The 21,738-nt window shown below is 41.0% G+C and overlaps 3 protein-coding genes across 3 annotated transcripts in view; 1 reads left to right on the forward strand and 2 right to left on the reverse strand.

The window, feature by feature from the left end:
* Nucleotides 1-1,129, reverse strand: part of lpgat1 (lysophosphatidylglycerol acyltransferase 1) — a 70,034-nt gene extending 68,905 nt beyond the window's left edge. Inside the window, exon 1 of the mRNA XM_034075975.2 lies at nucleotides 546-1,129. The gene's annotated coding sequence lies outside the window, so the exon portion shown is untranslated. The remainder of the gene's footprint in view (nucleotides 1-545) is intronic.
* A 2,036-nt stretch (nucleotides 1,130-3,165) lies between these two features.
* On the reverse strand, nucleotides 3,166-13,078 carry ints7 (integrator complex subunit 7). Its single transcript, XM_034076059.2, has 20 exons — nucleotides 12,897-13,078; nucleotides 12,630-12,759; nucleotides 11,928-12,074; nucleotides 11,622-11,759; nucleotides 11,481-11,527; nucleotides 10,814-11,013; nucleotides 10,445-10,567; nucleotides 10,245-10,362; nucleotides 9,549-9,683; nucleotides 9,348-9,445; nucleotides 8,671-8,910; nucleotides 7,890-8,027; nucleotides 7,495-7,701; nucleotides 6,845-7,039; nucleotides 6,482-6,585; nucleotides 6,298-6,366; nucleotides 5,583-5,715; nucleotides 4,725-4,823; nucleotides 4,191-4,376; nucleotides 3,166-3,545 (listed from the first exon to the last, which is right to left on the reverse strand). Exons 1-20 carry the CDS (start codon nucleotides 12,988-12,990, stop codon nucleotides 3,264-3,266), a joined length of 2,883 nt encoding a protein of 960 aa, XP_033931950.1. The 5' UTR covers nucleotides 12,991-13,078; the 3' UTR covers nucleotides 3,166-3,263.
* Nucleotides 13,079-13,878: 800 nt separating this feature from the next.
* Nucleotides 13,879-21,540, forward strand: dtl (denticleless E3 ubiquitin protein ligase homolog (Drosophila)). The gene is made up of 15 exons (XM_034076211.2): nucleotides 13,879-14,117; nucleotides 15,280-15,417; nucleotides 15,530-15,622; nucleotides 15,704-15,765; nucleotides 16,001-16,121; nucleotides 16,457-16,522; nucleotides 16,686-16,801; nucleotides 17,469-17,542; nucleotides 17,659-17,765; nucleotides 17,853-17,957; nucleotides 18,448-18,560; nucleotides 18,672-18,761; nucleotides 18,896-19,019; nucleotides 19,438-20,081; nucleotides 20,437-21,540. Exons 1-15 carry the CDS (start codon nucleotides 14,066-14,068, stop codon nucleotides 20,500-20,502), a joined length of 1,971 nt encoding a protein of 656 aa, XP_033932102.1. The 5' UTR covers nucleotides 13,879-14,065; the 3' UTR covers nucleotides 20,503-21,540.
* Nucleotides 21,541-21,738: the final 198 nt, after the last annotated feature.

The raw sequence follows: 21,738 nt of genomic DNA on the forward strand, positions 1-21,738 counted from the left end.
CCTTACGATAAACAGAATGATGTGCAAATAACATCCACAACACATCTTGGTTTATACACCCAATGGAGTGAGGCTGCCGCTAACCGGTTAAGGGTGAGGCTATTCCACGAATTGCAACACACTGGTAGTGGACTCTGTCTTGTGGTTTTTATTCAAAGGGTTTTATCCTGAACTGTGATTTTTTGTGACTTCCTGCTAGCTAGCTGCCTAGCCTTTACAGTAATGCATGCATAGACAGAACCATAAAAGGACCAGTCGCCCGGGACGTGGTGGTACACTTCATGGCACGCTAGCTAGCAGCAGGGAGTTAGCATAACGGGAACATATGTAAATAAATATGACCGGTATGACAACCCTGGGTTATGACATAATTGTAAATCACTTTAACATAAATAATAGAGGTATCTAATAAGCTGGAGTGTGCAGGTATTTTAAGAGACAACACCAAACTCGGATGTCTGGAGGCTGGTGCAAAGCGCAATATCCGCTCGCCTCCTCCAGAATATAGCCCGACCCTGTAATGTAGTAATAATCCTGTTACTCACCCAGTAAATGTCAATGAAGCATCCAAGGACGGCCAGGGGTGTAATCTAAATGCTGGATCGAGATAAACTATGTCACGTGTGGCTAACCTAAACGGTTATGTTAGCATCTTTGTGCCAGTGGACATGGTCTCTGAAATGTCTCTGGCCCGGGTGGAGATGTGTGAAAGCGAAGCTGCAGCAGCACCCATCAGGCTCTCTCAGGGTGGCTCGGCTGCACCGTGGACCCCGGCGGGCTCCGTTAGCTCGCTAGCTAGCTAGCAAGCAGCAGAGTGTCGCTGGCTCCATCTCAGTCAGAGACACCGGGATAAATCCTCCGATGCATCATCATCATCCTCCTCATCATCATCGTCAGGTTAGCTAGCTAATGTTACACGGCGGCTCCCATTAGCGAAGATGGAGGATAGTTCGGATCCGGGGGTTGGGTTAACGCTGACCGTTAAATAAACGCAAACACAAACTATACACGACATATGCTCATGTAATACAGAGAGCTGAGATTTTGTTCGTTTATTGACTCGCAGGACCCGTTATCTTTCTCTAGAGCTCGATTCCCAGTAGCGTCAATGAATGTACACAAAAGACCACGAGAGTGAGAGCGGAAGTGAGTTAACTTTCCCTTCAAAATAAAAGCATAGGCAATGCAGGGTCTAGGTCTCGAAATCATATAGCTCAGTATAATAAAAGACACAAATACATATTATATTATTATTTTGTATTTACTTTTTATATACTAAACAAATACAATATTGTTCTAGGGATTTCATTGTTGTATTAGCTAATCTGCAGAATCAGATTATTAAAAACATCTACTCGAATCAACAAACATAATATGATTATATTGGTTAAGACAATATAGAGACCATTTGTTTAATGGAAGACATTTACTTGAGTCTTTCCACATTGTGGTAATTGCAACTTTTACTTGACTTTTTATTGATGTCATATTATTAATATGGAGAAGGTTTACTTCCACTTACATTAAACCTGAAGTATGTTTATTTTATATATATATATATTGTACACAAATGCACAAAGCAAAAGCTTTATTTTGAAAACCAGGTGCGGAGCTTTTACTTTTTAATCCTTCTCACATGACGCTCCCGCGTTCACCTGACGCCAGCTTTAAGTGCGCATACTCTGATGTCAAGTGCTGATGGCTTCAGTATCTATACAAAAAGAAGCTGCTTTTCTCATGAAGTGACTAAACGTTATGACTTCATTTTAAATAATCTGGACTCATTCCCGGCCGTGAGTCGTTCACAGGTTACATCATCTGTGTGGGTGCGTTCACCGTTAACATCGATGTACTTACTTTAATTTTAACCGGAAACAGTGTAGGCTTTTGGAGTTTGCATCATTCTGTTATGTTGGAAGAATTTCAGATTACATTACTTGTTAGACGCTTTTATCCAAAGCGATTTACATATTCAATACTGTGGGCAATCCCCACAGGAGCACTTTGGGGTGAAGTGTCTTGCCCAGGGACACAACGACATGCTGACTGCAGTGGGGTTTGAACCTGTGACCCCTGATCCCAACACCAAGGCTCTATCCACTGCGCCACACGCCTCCAAGATAGTCAAACTGTTTTAATTATAGGGCGAAATACCAGGAAAAGTAGTTGTGTTCGGTGAAATTGAATGTTACATCGAAGGTATTCTATAATTACTAACATTTGAATGATTTGACTTGTCTGGAATTGACATGAGATATTTGTGCTCACACAATCATGACCAGTTAATGACTGTTGTGTGCCCCCTGATGGCTCTGTATGCCATTACACTTCATGCAGAATAGATTACAGTGTCCACTGTACATTTCTTTCCCCTTGTGACCTACCTTGATTTGATGCTGAAAATCAGGGATGCTCCGATCGCCGATTTTGGGGCCGATCGCCGAAATCAGTATCGGCCGATACCGATCGAGTGGGTGGGGTCTATGGGGATCTTCCATTTAAAGTGATGTTTAAACTCAGTTAATGGGGCTCATTCACTGGCGCTTCCACAAACAACAACCAACATAATTATTATATTCAAATGAAGTACATTATTCAAGTTTACATTAACTTTGGATAACAACACGGGAGAAATGAGCGGAAGCGCTCTCTTTTCCTCTCTTCCCCTCTCTCTCTCTCTCTCCCCCTCGACAGCCTGTCAGTATCTCATGCAGCTCACTGATTCAGTAATGAGTGACCCGACAGTGAAGAATATATTTATAAACTAGTTTAGCTTGTTCCAGAGGTAGATAAAATAGCGTTTTGTTAGGTCTAACTCTTAGTGTGTGTTTTGCTCCGCTCACCGGTCCGTCACAGCGGGTGGAGCTGCAGGATTTCTGCTTCACACACGTTGCATACTATTTTATTGTCATTTCGGACACCTTAAAATACTGCCAGACCGGTGAAGCCATTTTGGCGAGCTTGTTTTGCAGCGCACAGAGAAAAGTGTCATGTATTTTACGTCATCATTTTACGTCATGCGATAGACTCTCGCGATCGGAGCATCCCTACTGAAAATCTTCACCATCAGGTTATAATTAAGGCCACTTATGTGTCCTTAGCACCCGCTCAACATTAATTTGAAAGGATTACAAACAAAGTGCAGCATGAAAATTAAATCTGATCTTTTAATCGTTGAAAAACTATATGTACAAACTCAGTTTCTACAAGGTCAAGTACACAAGCTTAACCTGTTGTTGACGGTGAAGCACTGAGGATATTGGCTAGAAGCGAGCGTATGCACTCCTCTGTGGAGCAGGCTGAGCGGCACTCTGCTGCAGCTGATGGCGGAGCTGCTGAGAGTACGGATCCTCCAGAGATTTGACCGACACCGTGGTCCTGGGCCCCGTCTTCCACTCGATGCCACTCTCGTCCACCACCGAGGCCTCCACAGTGACGGTGTGGGTGCCCAACACGGAGAAGTTCAGCAGGAACTGAGTGCTGAAGTAGTCGTTGTGGGGTTCAACACGCTGCTCGATCTCATTGGTTTTACTGTCGAGTGGAATCTGGAAAGGGAAAAGACAAATATGTTTGTTCTTAACATTATTAGAGCAGCAACACAACAACAAATGGAAGTACAAACGCCAGAGCTAGCATGATCTGTTGATAAATACAGTACAGGTATGTAGATGTACTTGCACTGCATAAACATTTGGAGAATACCCAATATGAGCTTTATACATGGAATAAAGCAATTTTCTCTATAATATAAAAACAACCAGAGAACATGGAGTAGTATGGAGTAAAATCAAATCGGCATTTTCTTTTATCCGATATCTCCATATTGATACTGTAGGGTTGACTTTTGGTGGTTTCCCAAATAATTACACTGATATTTTTGATAAATAATCACCAGCAATGTGAACAAAATGACTAAACGGACTAAAAAAACATTTAAAGAATCTGTTAAATTCAGAAAATGACATCAATTTTTGTGAAATGCAGCCTTTAAAATACATGACTTACTGTTTGTAATGTTAGGATATGATGATATACGAATGATAAGACGTATCTATCCTAATGTCCCAATATCGACATGATATGGATATAATGCTCAGCCCAATATAAAAAAGGGACTCAAGATTTTTCTATTATTCTGAAATATTTGCTTTATTGAGCAATAACCAAAGATGAATGAAATCCCTGGATACCTTGAGGTCGGTTCCCGTCTTGCTCTGAAGGACTGAAGTGACATTGAGGCTGACGGACTGGATCTTCCTGAAGAGTCCGGGTGTGGAGCCGTGTTGCACGACGCCCTCCACCTTCAGAGTCAGCTGCTGGCTGCTCTGCACCGGGATCGGCTCGCTGGGCGTCCGCGGGGACGGAGAGAGGGCGAGCTGGAGAGAAAAAATATATATAAAATGCGTGAGCTTAAAAACAGTTAACAGGTGTGCCTTCCCTCTTCTTCCTTCTGTTCATGAACTACCAAGGGCATCATTTATGTTGTCCTGAGGATATTTCAATCTAATAACATTTCACAAAGATAATGTTTAAACTTGTACTGCATTTGTTCCCTTAAAGAAGAGAGAAATAATACATACATGCTTCATACATGAGTTACATGCACATTTATAGCTAGTATATACACACAGTAAACTCTATCATTTCCTACTGCATCATATTCTGTTGAGAAAAGGGATGTATATTTTTTAGTAATTTTCTAATATAACTATAAGTTGCTGTACCTTAATGCTTGTTGACTGGAGCTTTTGGAAGAAATACCTCTGGAAAGACAGCGGGACTTTGAGTAAAGCTATGACGGCGTCACAGAGGCAACCTGTATGCTGAGAAACAATAACAAACAATACATCGTCAATATTGACACTTTAGGACATTTTATTTAACCAAGTTACATTTAATCTTCTGAATACCCAGTTAAGAAAAAAACTTAAAGTAAAACATTATTTAGAAAGAAACTTCTCAAAGTGTGGTCCGCGGACCATTGGTGGCCCTTGAGCGCCCCCTAGTGGTCCGTGAGTATATTGTTAAAATTTCACATTTGAAATAAATAAATAAAAGTTCTCCGTACTCTCGAGGGAATATCTCCGCAATGGAGCGAGCTTACGTTTAACTTTCGATTGCATGATATAGCCCAGCGCAACACCTTCATCACACATGTGGCCACTTGTTTGTACCATTTTCAGGACTGGATTTCAAATATTAAAAAATGTAGTTAATTTGAGTGATTGAATAAATAGATCATCAGATTGTGTGGAAAATAAGGCATTTTAGAAGGATTATATTTACATTCAGGTATATTTCAAACCTTTACCGTATCATTTAATAGATAGAACTATTAACAAAGCACTTATATACTAATAAAGGACTGGCTTATCTCAAGCCAGTTGAGTAGCACTTGAAATGTTTTTGCTCAATGAAACCTGATGTACTTATATGATTCTGTTTTCTTCAAGTTTGTATTTTGTTGGTCGAACGCACTTATTGTAAGTCGCTTTGGATAAAAGCATCAGCTAAATGCAATGTAATATAATTTAAATACTAAACCAGCTTTTAAAAGTTAGAAACCCTGAATAAAATCTCACCAGGTGTGAGACAGGAGGGTGTTTCTTGGTGAGACCCTCCACTTCCTCCAACACTCGACTGAAGACCGACATCATCCGGCGCTCATATTCACTCTCCGTCTGAACCGAGCCCAGGGTGCCGTACTCCTGAAAGCTAGATTACAGGAAGAGAGACACAATCTGTTACAGACCAACGTCTGCCAGGAGAAGCCTCCCGGGATGGTGTGTGTTACCGCAAAGCACTTTTTACAGAAAACACTCAAGTACACGGTACAGTGAAAACCCTTTTTAGAAGAAAGATTTATAAAGATGCAGAAGATTTGGATTAGTTGTCATCCATGTCTAATGTGCGGTTTACGAAAAAGCCACATCCATACATCATGATGAAATAGTTAAATCATGATTCTTGACATTACATTACTTGTTAGACGCTTTTATCCAAAGCGACTTCCATACTCAATACTGTGGGCAATCCCCACAGGAGCAATTTGGGGTGAAGTGTCTTTCCCAGGGACACAACGACATGCTGACTGCAGTGGGGTTTGAACCTGTGACCCCCTGTTCCCAACACCAACAGACAACCCACTAGTCCCGATTATCAAATACATATAGACGTAATTTCACACTAAATATATTTTCTCAAAAGTCCTCAAATGATACAAGATAAATTCTAGACCAATTTATATTTTAAATGTTGTCCTACATCAAACAAATGAATGAACTTTGTGGCCCTCACCTTGCTGCCTGAGGGTCCAGTATCAGAGCCTCTATAACGTGAGAGACAAGCAAACAGCTCTGTTGTTGTCTGAGCAGTCAGCAGTTAAAGAGAAATGACAACATTATAGAAAGGAGACATCACAGCAGAGAAAGCAGGGCTGACAAAAATACTTTTAAAAGTGTGATGTGACTTTTGAGGATACAGCTCCACGTTACGCAGGGTGGCATAATCAGCGTCAAACGACGACTGGTGCAAATCAGCGTATCGAGCTGCGAGACTTCTGAACTCATCCATGCAAACCTTCATCTGGGAAAAAGAGATAAAACACATTGACTTGATGAGAACATTTGTTCATTTATACCAACATCTCAAATCCTCAAATTAGTCCTGATTCCCAACATGTCATAAGTTGTTCCCCTGCTTCTCTCTGTGCTGACAAAATAAGATATTTAGAGAAAATATCCTGGCCTTTGAGTAAAACAGCTGATTGATTGATAATAATAAAAACAACTGCAGCCCTCCCCTTTAGCCTTTTGGTGTTTCTACCTCACTGTCAGAGTTTTACCTGCATGGCGATGCGGCCGCAGCGCTGCAGGTCGTTGCCTGAGGCCAGGGCAATGGTGGTGGCGATGGCGGGGGGGGGGCTGGTCTTCAGGCTGTTGCAGGTGCAGATGAGCTGCGACAGGGCCTGCAGGGTGTCGATGCGCAGCTTGATGAACTCACACTGGAAAGAGAGCGGGCTCAGAGGAGTGCTGGCGGCCTGCAGGGAGAGAGAAGTCAGATAGAGCACATAGGCAAGGCAAGGCAAGTTTATTTATATAGCACTTTTCAACGCAAGGCAATTCAAAGTGCTTTACAAAAAATGAAAGATATTAAGCATTAGAAAAGAAAAGCTAATAAAATAAACATTAAAAGGAAAAATACATGGATAATATTGTTCTGCAAGATGAAAGAGTCTGGTTGCTTTGAAGAAAGCATAGATAACGGCTTGAGGTGATACCAGAGTAAAGCAGTGTCAACTAAGTACTAAGTGCACATTCAAACCGATATACTTTCTTTTAGGTGGTTAAAATATATTTTGTTGCCGCCTCCGTCCACAGTAATACATTTTTAGCTTCGTGATGGTACGATCCCTTTAAGCATTATTTATTGATGACGTAAGAGGAAGAATTGTATTAATGTTTTGGACATGCAGAAGCCTGAGAGTGGACTGACTGTGAGAGAAGCGATGCCCTTCTGGTAGGAGCGCAGCGCCTCAGCGATGGCGGTCATGGCTCCACTGTAGTCTCCGTCCTCCACGTGACTCAGACACTGCTCTGCCTGGGAGAACTCCTTCAGGCTGTTCAGCCAGAAGTAGAAGTGCTCCGACGCCACTCGGGTGCGCATACTCTGGTACAGCTCGCTGGAGAACTCGTGGCATCCCTGCAGATTAACGATTACATTTCATTATGGGTCATGTACAAGATTTGGCAGTAATTTGTCTTTAGCAATCATTTATTTCAAACATTTAGATACTTTTGCCGGGGAAGACCTTTAGCAACTGTGCAAAGCCTTAAATGTTAATCTATTTTATAGCACATGTCTTGAATTGTACGAGCATAAGAGATTACCATGCGTGAGGCTTGTCGTGCGATGCGGTACACCGTCCAGCCGTTTGCTACATTCTCTAGCTGCTGTTTGATGACCGTCTTCACTTCGGCTGACAGAGACGACTGGCTGGCAACAAAAATCACTGTTGCCAAGGAAACCTGCAGCAGCGATCACAGAGGGAGAGACGGGTGTTGAAATCCAAATTCAGAGAAATACAAGTATAGGAACCAGAACATATTTTAGAGCTGAATGCAATGTCAGCTATTCTAATATAGTTGTGGGCTAGCCGTTATCTTTAGCTAAAAAAGCTCAATTTGTTATTGAAGACAGGTGTGCCTGGGCCGAACATAGATATAACATCATTTCTTCTTAAAGGTTTGTCGTGGAGATGTCGGCCATATCTGGAACAAATTGAACTAGATGTTACACAGCTTTTGGTGCTCAAAGTGAGCCAAGTCTTTTCTTTGTATCACTGCGAATAAGTAAGCTTGCATCTGTTTAAGGACGAGAGGCTTGTGTTGTCTTGTTTACGAGGGTGTGCTTTAGAAACAAAAAAGCTTCTACATCAAAATGCTCACATCAAGGTCTGTGAATGATGTATTGCCATTATATTTAAGAGAAGATAGACATCTCTATGGCTGTTATCTCCCACACTCAGCAACTCACACCAAAACAGTCTACATCAATCAATAGCAATAGAGTTTAGAGTTTTTACATTGTCTTTTGAGGTACATTTTGGGGTGACATGTCCTCTTATATCTTCAGTCTAAGCAGCAGCTGATGTCTGATGCAGTCCCTCACCAGAAGCTCTTGCTGCTTGTCAGTGGAGGAGTGGCTGGCCACCCTGTACAGGTCCACCAGGTCCCCCAGCATCCCGTCACCCAGCACGGGCAGGTGGGTGGCGATGGCGGCCAGAGCGTGGCACATGAGGACACGAGAGGAGTCGCAGGACAAGTGGAGCTGACCGAGCAGGAACTCCACCGCCGATTGGCTGAGATGAGGTCGGCCTTTCAGCAGTTTGACCAATGAGGTGAGGGTGGTCTAGTGAAGACACAAAATAGGGGATCATTCAATCATAATGTAGACGTTTAAAGTGTAGAAAATGAGATTACAAATATGTGTGTTTCTTCTTCAAAATACTTCATCATAAAAGCCTGAAAATAATGGGTTTAATCTGAAATGTGTAGGCACAAAATCTCAAATATTTAATGTCTTCCCAAAAAAAACTGTGTAATGTAACAACTTTGCTGAAGTAAAATACAATCTTAAACTATAACTATGTCAAATCTGAAACTATAAAGTCAAAGTATAGCTAAAAGAAGACCACAAATCGATCATCAATGTCAGTTTAAGGAACATGACAGTTGTCTACACTATGATTTAAACACAGTTGGGTTGATCCCAGATGAGGTTTAAACACCAGCTCTTTCGCTGATGTATTCATCAAAACATGCCTTAAGGTTATAAAGACGTCTTACTTTGAGTGTGGCCTGTGCGCTGGAGCTGCCGTCCTGACTGCAGAGCATCAGAAGGGATTCAACTCCCAAAACGGTTTCCTGCTCCAGCTGTATTATATCTGAGGAGGAGGAACACAGAAACACTGAGTCTACGCACACAGGAGCGATGGTTCATGCTCGAGGCAGAAATCCACACCACGGGCGCCACTTGCCATCACTAACCTTTTTCTGGACAGGAAATAGCGATGTTCGAGAGCACTACGATCCCATGAGCAGCCACTGCCAGGTTGCTATGGTAACAGCATTCTTGTGCCAGTTTAACCAGGTCTGTGAGCCGGGGGGGAACCGAAGAGCCACCTGGGAAAAGAGTTGGAGGAATACGCATTAGTCGCAAGTCTTTCTCTCATTCAGAACCAACCTGCAATTAAAGCATAGTTTAAGTGTCAATATACACATTTTAATTTAAACGTATTGTTATTGAGTAAATATGAATACCCCAAAAATGAGTTAAAAATGTGCAGTGTGTCCTTTGCCGTGTTGCCAACTCCTAGCACTAACTGCAAAAGTTTCTAAAAGTCATTTGCTCATTTGCATGTTGGCAACACCATCAGGCTTTCATTTGCATAAAGCTCGATGTGTGCAACGAGGGAGAGGCGGCCTACGCACAGAGCAAGAGGGAGAGACCGCGTACTGTTGGATGACTGAGACTACTCTGAACAGCATTGAGAATAAATAACAATTTATGAATATATTTCTAGCTTTTCTCCCTGCTGATCGGAATGTACAATGTGTCGTTTTAGGCTTTGAGGAAAAGGGAAAGCAATCTGGTCGCAAGGGGGAGAAAGTTGAAACGTTTTATAACAACTTTCCATTACAATTCTTACATAGGACATTTCATTAATTAAAAGCAAAAAGTACCCGTCATATTGTGAAAGTACTGCTTGAGTGCGATGGTTCCAGAGAGGGTGGAGAGGACGGCCAGCATCCCCAGCTTCAGGCTGTTGTAAGGGCTGCTCAGGGCACACTCACACAGCGTCTGCCGAGGAGAAACACTTGAGATGACCTAGACATTTTGAAACCAATATTAAGACGGTCCGACAGTGCAGCTGTAACTCTACCTGAGTGTTCTCTCTGATCCAAAGGTGAGGAGCCTTTTTAGCCAGGAGCTTCAGATCATTAGTCGCGAGTCTCTTCACAGCTCTTCGTGGGTCGTCTTTAAGGTACTGAAGGAGGAGCTGCAACTGTATAGATAAAGAAATTAAAAAATGTTAAAGCACAGAATTTAGATGTTTTCCTTTTTGGATAGAACAATTGAAGAAACACAAGAAAGAGGAGAAAGGGCATCACAGGCGGCAAATGTCTCCAAATCTAAAAAGGTAGAAGAGTCCAGATCTTAATAATAGAGACAGTGGTAATAAAATAAAATCCAATATTCAAAGACAAACATTTGAATGTGTGAACGAGGTGGAGCTCTGTTATTGTTCTACCTGCTTTGGGATATCGATGAGGGAGGAGGCAGCGAGCTGGGTGAAGGTGTGCAGGGTGACGATGACCATGGGGGTGGAGGGGTAGGAGCTGACCAGGTGCTGCAGCAGCTCTCTGCTGCTGGAGGCCAGGCTGGCGTCGTGATGCATGTGCTGCAGCATCGGGATCAGCTTCAGCTTCAGGTCCACCGGGGTGTCTAAAGCTGAGTGGAGACAAAGGAGGAAGAGGAATGTAAACTCTATAGATACAAAATAAATGTACAAACCAACACTGATCTGCTGAACAGTGATTATTGAGGTAAATGATTTGTGGATTTTGTTACATTTGTATTCACTATCTCTTAGTGGTGGTTGCAAATATCCATGCATTCATCTTCCGTGGGTATGTGAATGTACAATGAAATGTATGCGTTTCATTTTGATTATCAAATAGAGTGTGTACACGAAGTAAGGGATAATGTGCAGCGAGGCGGTCATTATGGGGAAAAGAACACCCGACAGTTTGAAAAAGTTGGTTATATTATGACGTCTGTAGATGAAATTCTCATTAATCGACAATTTTAGGCTTTTGTTTAGAAAATTGTCAAATATTCAATGCTGAAAAAACGTCATATGTAAAGCTTTTTTTTACTAAAAATGTGAGATTTTAAGTTCTGAATAAAGATTTTACCTTGAATCATCTCACTGACTTTGTTGCAAATCCCCGCTGCAAAGTCCCTGAAAATCAGGAAACACACCAAATCTATTTTACACAAAACATCATCACATACAGTATTTATGCATCACTGAGCGGGTAAGGAAACAATCTTACTTTGACTGTGCTGAGAAGCTTGCAGCAGCATATATGGCAGCCTCCACTTCTACATTGTCGTGGGAGTCCAGACTTTGGCGAATACTGTGGTGGGCATTCTTCCTGTCCGGGATGATGGAGGCCAAACTACCGAGCATCCTGAAAAGAAACAAAAGGAAAATAGATGAGTTCAAGCCTCAAATAATCTGGAAAGCATATAAAGAGAAGTACAACATTGCAGGATCTCTCTTATTTCTTACGTAAATCTGAAGCCAACCAGCAAAACTTTATTTCAAATATTATTTGTTTTTGTACACGCATATTTACCTCAGAGTGATGGCTCGGGCCACAGGGTCGTTGCTGTGGATGACTGAAAACACCCTTTTGACAAATTCGTCCACATTGAGGATCTTTTCAAGATGTTTCTCGCTCTGTTGAGTCACTTTCAGCACACAGAGACGCAGAAAATTGTTCCTGAAATCAGAAATATATTTTAAAAAATATGTAAATAAAGAGATATATACCATAGTAAAAACCAGTTTTAGTAAGACACAAAATATGTGTTAAACGATTATTTATTGAAACCTTTTAATCTTTCATGTTTAAAATATGTATTTGTACAATACTTGCTGATACATTGTACCTACTGAATAACATCATTCCAAAAAGTAAGGACAATGATGTTCTCTGTTTTGATTAATTGGGGACTTAGGTTAATGACTTGAAAATGCTGATTAACTATATATATATTTTCGTGTTTTTTGTTTGTTTACATTTTATATTGTAATGTATTTTTATGTCTGCAAGATTATAAAATGTGTTGCTGCCCGTCTTTGAAGGGTCGTTTTAAAAAGAGGCTTGTAAAATCAATCACTTTCTCCAGGTTACATGTAGGTAATACTTTTTGAAGACTTATACCTGTTTGCTACATCTAAATGGAGAAAGGTCCACTTTAGAAACCCTTGATGTTTTGTTGTTGGGTTTATGGACATGTTACTGTTTGAATACCAAGTTATAAAGCATTCTTACCCGAGTCTGAAGATGTCTGCCAGCTTCAGAAATGCAGAGTTGATGAGGATGGGGAAAGGGTATTTCTGGAAGAGTTTGGGAAAAAGCACCACAGCCTCACACTGCTCTCCCAGCTTTGTCGACCGCAGTCCTGAACAAATGAGCAATTTCATCGGTCACACCAAAGCAGGGACTTTTCAAGCAGTTTACATTTAGCAAAACAGACACATGGGAACTAAGACCCATCACACAGGGTCACGACTGATGCTAGCTAGTTAGCTAACTCACCTTTGTCCAGCTCCATGAGAGCGGAATTAGCGTCGAGTTCTTGTTCACCATAACAAGCCTCTGATAGGAAGGTGCGTTGAGTAGAAAGCGACATTTTTGTTAAGTTGTATTCTATAATAAAAAAGAGGATTGAAAGCACGTTAACATTTCATTGTACAGACGGAGAGTACACAAAACCGGATGTTACAGTGATTCTATTTCCGGTGCACAGTTTTCGTTTTCACAATAAAACAACAACAACATTTTCACATTTTATTTTGTATCATTTCACTGTTGATCATTTTTTCACTTTGTTAACAATTATTCGGTTAATTACTTTCGTTAAAATGTATGTAAGGCAGCCTACTTCTATGCTATCTTAGCTAGTCTTTCGACTCAATCACACACATCAAACTACATTTAATAATAATGTATTTCTCTAAACCTTTTTTGTTGTTTACAGAATGTGTGTTATGTGTTGTATTCTCAATGTTTATTAACTTACAAGCAGGATAGGAATAGGATAGGGCTATATGTTTTTGAATACATGAAGAGCAGAAATGTTGGCAACTTGGCACCATGTCACACATTAATTATAAGATATTATATTCAGTCAAATTAAGGCAGGCCTACAGTAAATGTAACTAATATTCAAGTTTGAATCTTTCAATATGCTAGTCCTAATATTTTCCACATGATATTCAAATGATATATATAGAAATATAGATCTACACTCCCAGAGTTTCTGGAAATATTCAGAGAAATAAACAACCTTGGCTACTTCTGTCGTATTTTAAATGTATCATCATGTTCTTTATAAAGTAATACAAAAATATCTTGATTCAGAAATAGGCCCACTGTGAGTATTCCATTATAAATGCCTGTCAGAAGATAGTCGTACTTTTAAATCGGAAGTAATCTGGAGCATGATCTGTAGTCATGTCTGTAGTCGGTAGTTATGATGCAAACTTTACAGTGCATTCCCACAGAGGAAGCGGAAGTGGACGCGTCGCTGCTCTCAGCCAATGGGAGCGCGGAACGCAGATTTAGCGGGAGATTCAGTCCTCTGTTCACAGAACTGTTCGCGGGAAACACCAGCAGAAGTAGCAACACGGAAAAAAGACCGCCAGCTCATCTGAGAAAACTTCTCACTAAATTAATTTCTGATCGTCGTGTACTGGAGTGTAGCGATGCTGTTCCGCTCGATAGTTGACAGAGGAGTGGGCAAACGAAGGCAGAATGGTGAGAACATATATTGTTGGGGATTATTTCTGGTGCTTTTCGGTTCCCGGGTTTGCCCTGTGTGTGTTTTGAGCTAACTTCATGTAGATAGGCTAAAATCAAATGTATTCCAAGCTTACTTTAATGTTTGTTTTATTCAAATTAAATACGTGTACAGTTCTGTTGCAATGGCAGTATGATTAAACGTTCCTTAAGTAGTTCCTCAAATTGGCATTAGTTCACGTAGATTAATCTCAATCAAAGAGGCAAAACTGTATAGCATGTACAAATGTAACAGCATGCCACATTATAAATGAATGCTTTCAGAAGAAGCCTTAATATTGCAAATATTGTACTTTTTACTCCACTACACTTGCTTTAATTCACAGCTACTTTGTACATATAAAAGCATGATATGCTGATATGGTATAATAGAGTACTGTAATACTAATCGACAAGCGTCTTTGGGTTCAAGAAAAGCGCTATAGAAATATAATTTATTATTATTATTACACAGTTTTCCATAACTACATTTAGTCTACATTGACAAACAACAATACTAAAATGCTTTTACATGTATAAAACAGGATAACAAAATAACCACAATAATAAAATACTGTGAAAAGATGCATTCTGCATAAGGATTGCTTTTACTTTTGATACTTGAAATACGTTTAGCTGATAATATTCTGTATTATTCTGAAGTGTGTCATTGTGCAGAATGAGCACTTTAAGTACATATTGATGCTAACATTTGAAATCAGGACTTGTACTTGTAGTTGAGTAATTTAAGACCATAATAATTGTACTTTGACTTACTGTAAGTAAAGGATCTCAGTACTTTTCCAACAATGCTCGTAGGCATAACAAGTAAATAAAATAAAAAAAGGATAAGAATAAAATATAACATTATATGATTCAACCATTACTTTATTATGCCACTAACCGTAGATTCATTGTAATACTGAGTTGCTGCCCAGGCTTTTATTACTGTTTTTAAATGTCAGAAGAAAAAGTCCAACAGGAAAAAGTAAGTAAAAACAGCTGTCAGATAGCTTTAATAAACAAATGGTGCAATTTAATCTCTGAATGCTGTGTACTAAAATCCCAGATTGAAGGATCAGTTGGTATAGTTTTAGAACAATGTCTGACTACAAGTATGTTTCTCCTTTTGTCTCTCCAGCCGTCCTTGCCGACCCCGGGCCGAGGCACCCCCTGAGCTCTCTGCTGGGGGGGTACCACTGCGTCCGACACGATGAGCACATCTCTTACGGCAACCTGGGGGACTCTGTGCCCCCGTTTGGACTGGCCTTCTCCTCTGGTAAGTAACCCACCTGTGTTCAGTACATAGTCAATTCTCCTCACAGGATACACAGCAGAGCTAGGATCTGTTTTGCTTTTTATATCCATCTAACTGGTGTGTCTCTCTTCAGCCGGACACATGCAGAACATCCTGGCAGCAGCTAATGAAGAAGGCATTGTTAGAATCTACGACACAGAGAGCCGGGAGAAGCCACTTCTAAAAGGTATGTGTAGAAACTCCCTTTGTTCACAATAGTTCAGACAGTTATCAGGAAGTATAGCTGATTGTGTGTTATTATTTGCAGAATGGCTGGCCCACGAGAACGCTGTTTTTGACATAGCCTGGGTACCGGGGGAGCCTCACTTGGTAAGTAAAATGTCATTAATGCCATAGTTAGTATGTCTATGTTCTTTTGTTGTATGCATTAGCCATAAATGCATCAAATATGTTCCTTTAAAAGTTGATTAATTGATTCCATGGTTTTGCCGTCTTGATGTGACTCTTGTTCTTCTTGCAGCATATAAAGCAGATTGTAATTGTCCTTTTTCTTACTAATAAACCCTTCTTTAAATAATTGTTATTGTTAAATTGCCTTCCTTAGGTTACTGCGGCTGGTGATCAGATGGCCAAGCTGTGGGATGTGAGGTCAGGGGAGATGTTAGGCAGCTTCAAAGGCCACCTCTGCAGCCTCAAGTCTGTTTCATTCGCACCACAGGAGAAAGGTACACTAGATAGTGCCTGAATACTCTGTTGCTAAGGGATATTTGTTCCCATTTCTGTCTGAAAAGACACAAGAAAACACCGTGTTGGTGGTGGGTTGACTTTGAGGCTATAGCAGGCGGTTTAAACATCCTCATCTGTTGGTAGGATTAATCATTTGCCAGGCAGAAAAAAATGTGGAAGTTAGATTTAAAGATCAAAGAAAAGAAGCGTTTTTTCTGCAGTAATCAATGTAAAGAATATGGATGCTTGATATTTGTTATTTAAATGTAATACCATTTGCTTAACAGATGCTTTGTTGTGTCACATTACTGATTCTTTGTCTTCTATGAAACAGCTGTGTTCTGCACTGGGGCCAGAGATGGAAATATTATGGTCTGGGACACCAGGTGCAGCAAAAAAGGTATGAATCAAACATTTCAATTACAAAGGTTTTGTTTGTATTAAGTATGTTAGGGTTTGGTTGAACCCAGTCTTTGTTTTTAAACCTTTGAAAGGTATAAGACCTTGTGGGGATAATGATGAGTTTTGCAATGCGTGTGACAATGTTTATGTCTTCCTCTCAGATGGTTTCTACAGGCAGGTGAACCAGATCAGTGGCGCTCACAACAAAGCAGAGACAAACCCCCTCACCAAAACCAAGAAGAGGCGGGTCAGCACACGTGGCATGGCTCCCAGTGTGGTGAGTTTATTCAACCGCTATAATAGAGGGCCGCAGTGACGCGTCCTAAAACCCGGATGTAAACTCCTTCCGGTTCCTTCGACAAAAACGCAATCAATTTCTCCATAGGATTTTGGAAAATAGCTGGAAATAAGGTCTGTGGTTGAGACACATTTAAGAGACGGATCACGTTTTGTTCAGCCGGATAATATCCACATGTCTATCCTACTTCTATAATTTTCTAATCGTAAATCTAGTCGCCAGAAGCAAAATGCTAACGTTATGCTATAAAGGAACTACAGCAGTGTCGCCGCTTCAACGTCACGCCAACTTAAGATCCATATTCAAACATACAAATTGTAAATGGTACAAGTTGAAGCGTTTGTTTGAACAGTCTGCAGGAGGCAGGGACTTGCTTTCAAGCAGAACACGGGAAACTAACTTAGCGGGAGTGTTTACGTGTTCGGTGTAATGATGTAAAACGGCCTGGACAACTTCTGTAGTCCTATTCAGCCACTTGTTAACAACCATCGTTTTTCAGACACGTAAACTCTTCAAGAATTACATCCGGACGTGGTAAAATGCTAACTGACGGGTTTTAGGACGCGTCACCGTGGCACTCTATAGAATGAGGCGTAGGCCTTTGAGGAAGGAATACTGATCTGTGAGCGCCTCCTCTCTCTTGCAGGACAGCCAGCAGAGTGTCACCGTGGTTCTGTTCCAGGATCAGCACACCCTCATCTCCTCTGGGGCTGTCGATGGGTAAGAATGCAGTGTCACGTGTTTTGTTACTTGCCTCAAGCCAGAATAAAATGACCGTCAGAGTAAATGGACACGCATAATTCAATTCATTGTTCTATTTCCTTCCTCTTACTCAGTGTAATCAAGATGTGGGATCTGAGGAAGAACTACACTGCACTCCGTCAGGATCCTGTTCCTCTGCAGACGTACCCCTACCCGGGTTCCTGCATGCGCATGAGACTGGGTACGTTGTGTACAATGCTGACCCACCGTTTGACCTCAAATATGCAAATAAGCAGACTAATTTAATGTTGTTTTGCATGCGTTACAGGTTATTCCGGACTTGTTCTGGACTCAACCAGATCCAACATCGTATGTAACTGCACTGATGATAATATCTACATGTTCAATGTTAGCGGAACAAAAACAACTCCAGGTAAACAAGGACTCCACTCTGACTAAACCTATGTTTCTGTGTCATTGTTTATCCGCCATTGTATTCATTGCCATTGAATATCACTAGATGGGGCTGCAAACATATATCCTTTGTTATACTGTAACTGTCATGGGGAGCCAATAGGAGGGCACTATTAAATAGAGGAAGTGTAGAGATGCAGGCCTTTTGTCTGATTGTACTACTAATATCTTTAATTGAAAGGTTTAATTAAATATGTAGAACGATAACCGGACAGCTTATCAGTACAAAACAGCTGGTTAATACTCACACGTTGCACGCACTTGAACTTAAGACTGTTTGAGTTTCTCAGGTCTTTCTGTTTTTAAACTTTGTTTCTCATTAAGGCTTGTGTCATTTGGTTTCTATTCCTATATTTTATGTGGGCTTATTTCAGACTTAATTGCTTTTTGTATTTGCTCTTAATTCAGGGATTCTCATATTGCAGTTTTGTTTATTCCCCCCCCCACAGTGGCAGCTTTCAGTGGCCACCAGAACTCCTCCTTTTATGTAAAGTCCACTATTAGCCCCGATGACCAGTTCTTAGCCAGCGGTTCAAGTGACAATAACGCATACATCTGGAAGGTACTGTCTGTTTTATTTTGCCATACTAAATAGTGTTTTTTTTTTTATGATTCTGATTGATTATTATAATAGTGTATGGTTAGCATTTATCCAACTTATTTGACATTTCAGATCTCGGAGCCTAATCAGCCTCCCACGATGCTCCAAGGCCATAGTGAGGAAGTGACATCTGTTGCATGGTGTCCGACAGATTTGACCAAGGTGAGCCGACTTTTATATTTGACACTTTAAATAAATCAGAGGTATTTGTGTTTTCCTGTTGTGAAGCTGAGCGGTTTTAATAAGCGGGGAAGATGGATTTAGGCGCTGCTTAATCCCCCCTGCTCTGTTCACAGATTGCTTCCTGTTCTGATGATCACACTGTACGTATCTGGAGGCTTCACCGGAAAATGGATGGAGCCGAAGCCTCAGTGGGAAAGGCCAACCTTGTCGGCTGGGCACGTCTTAAATCTCCCTCAGGTAAGAATTAAACTACAATTATTCACATGAGGACAGTATGTTGTATAATAGATGAACAGGAAGATGGCTGTTTTGGCAACTATTTGTATAATTGATTTACCGATGAAGTCATTTGCCAAATTCTCAGCAAATGCTATTTGGAGTGCCCGAATATAGAGATGTCCTGCTACTCTCAGTTTTACACTATATTAAACTGAAGTTTTTGACCGAAAAAAAAAGTCACCTTTGGATTTTTTAGAAGATGGGATGGACAGTTTTCGCTAGCTTCTGACATTTTCACAGACAAAATGTATCAATGAATCTAAAAAATAATCATCAGATTATTTGTCGCCCTCCATCGCTGTCTTGTCTAATAACTGCAAAATGTGTCATTTCAATTATTCATTGTGAGCTAACTTGGATTTATGAATGTGTTAAGGGCCTTCGATCAGAGCTGAAACAACCCCCGCCAAGATCCAGAAGACAGAGAGCCTCGGCGGCCTGGCGTCCCCCCGGCTCGCTGCCTGTGCTCCCAGCGGAGCCGCAATGCCTCTCCCCTCCAGCACCACCTCTCCCATCCCTTCTCAGGGTGCCAAGGCTGCCGCTGTCCGCCAGAGAACACCATCCTCTATCAAGAAATGGTTATCCCCGAGCCGTGGGTCTCCTGCTCAGGCCAGCCCTCAGCCTCGCCGCGTGCTCAGTCTGTGTCCTCAGATCCCGGCGAGCAGCGCCTCTCCCGGCGAGCGACGGGCCAAACGCAGGCTGGAGACGGGAGAGGGGTCTTCTGCAGGCTGTGGGGGGGCAGAGCAGTGTGACTGTGTTACCGAACTCTACCCGGCGGCCAAGAGAAGCCGGGCTCTGTCGGGGATCTGCTGCTCCAAGCAAGAGAGCCGGCTACAGACAGGCTGTCCCACAGAGGACAGCGAGCAGCTCTCTCAGACCGGCAAGGAGAACTGCTCCCCCGGACCCATGGACTGGCTGTCAGTGCTGGGCCAGAAGATGAGGAAAGGTCAAGGAAGCCCGAGGTCTCCCAGAAGCCCCAGTGCCTCTAAGAGACAAGAAGGCAAGACACCAGTTTCTCCGGTAAGCACAACAATCTCTGCTTTAACAGTTTTAGCTGTTGTCAGTTGTGTTCATTTTTCTCTATCATGTCAGAATGTGCCGTTTTCCCTCTTAGGGATGTTTCCTGTGAGCCTCTACACTGCCCATTATTTAATAAATACAAAAATACTTTCTTGGAATGTCAGTCTAGAAATTCCTTCTCTTGTATCCAAGAGGGAATTTGAAAACAACAACAATAGAAACACAAAGGCTTGAGGCAGGACTCTCTGATAGTCAGTCTCTACGCAACAGTGTGAATGTTGACATGCACGGGGGTATTTTATAGCTATTCATATGAATATTGTAGTTGAGCTTCTTTGTGTTTTATGTTTTTCAGACAATCCGCTCACCGCAGAGCATAAAGAAAATCTCCATGTATTTCGCAAGAAGCCCTCTGGAGTGACCACCTGTGCCAGTTGGATGCTTCGCCTCGGTTTAAAATACTAAACATGTTTTAACCTGAACCCACAGACCTCGAGCCTCCAAGAACACTGATCCAGATTTCATGAGCACATAAACTTGGGCTTCATTGAGATTGACAAAATAATCATTCTGGATGTTTGTCGCTGCAGTATTCACATCCTGAGAGGCTGTTCTTTTCTTTTTTTAATTAGGGTTTTGCAGTTGCCTCCTACACAATGTTCTAGTGCTGTTCAGAATCTCTGGTAAAAAAAAAAAGAATAATAAGTTGTATGTTGACATGTTGTACATCTTTAATTTGACTCAAACCTAACAACATCAGGAGATGCATTTACACAATGACCCACATTTAATAGAGCTGTTCAAGAGGTCACCAGGAATGAATCCTCTGAGTGCAGAAAGAGTCTGAAGGAGTGAACATTTGAAATACTGCTAAAAAACATTAATTGGATACACACATCAACAAACATTTTTATGAACCAAAGTTTTTTTTATCACTTCATCTCTTTGTGGGTTTTTGTCATGTACCTTTTTTGTTTCAGTGTTACATTTCTGTCAAATGTGATTGTTCTTGAGCATATGCTCACGTTGTTTATATGTACAAAATAACCAATGAGTCGTGCTTGGTTCATTTGTATATAGTTGATCCAAATTCGCATTGTTTAGATTTTATTAAATTCTAAAGAGTTTTCCCAGTGTGCTGCATGCTTTTGGTCGCATCTCATCTGTGTGATTCGTGTGTGTGTGTTTTTGTGTGTGATTAGTGATGAGACACAAGTGACAGAAATGTCACTCATTTAATTATTTATTGCAGTGGTTACAAAGTCTTAACAGGTTACACATTTAGTCCACTCTGATGTTTTATTTGAGTAATTTGTTCTAAGGTCATAGCGATGTAAAGTTATTCAGTATTCCAAAGAGAACAAGAAAGAAAAAATGCAAATAAATGCTCTTGTCTATTACGCTTAACACAACCCAACTCATCTGTATAACAGGCTTTAAACTAGGTTTAACTAGGTTTTTTTGCTGAAGTTACTGTCTTAATAGCTCAATTTCTTTCTTTCAAATATGTAAATGATTTTGATCCAAGAATCAAGAAAAACCTACACCTAATATCAAAATGTTATGGAAATGGATACATTAAACATGACATAAGGCACAGCTAAATGAGTATACTTGTTTCCAATTTAACAAAAAGTTATCCAACCTATATAAAGTC

Source organism: Pseudochaenichthys georgianus, chromosome 24 (genome assembly GCF_902827115.2).
Source record: "Pseudochaenichthys georgianus chromosome 24, fPseGeo1.2, whole genome shotgun sequence".
NCBI lineage: Eukaryota > Metazoa > Chordata > Actinopteri > Perciformes > Channichthyidae > Pseudochaenichthys > Pseudochaenichthys georgianus.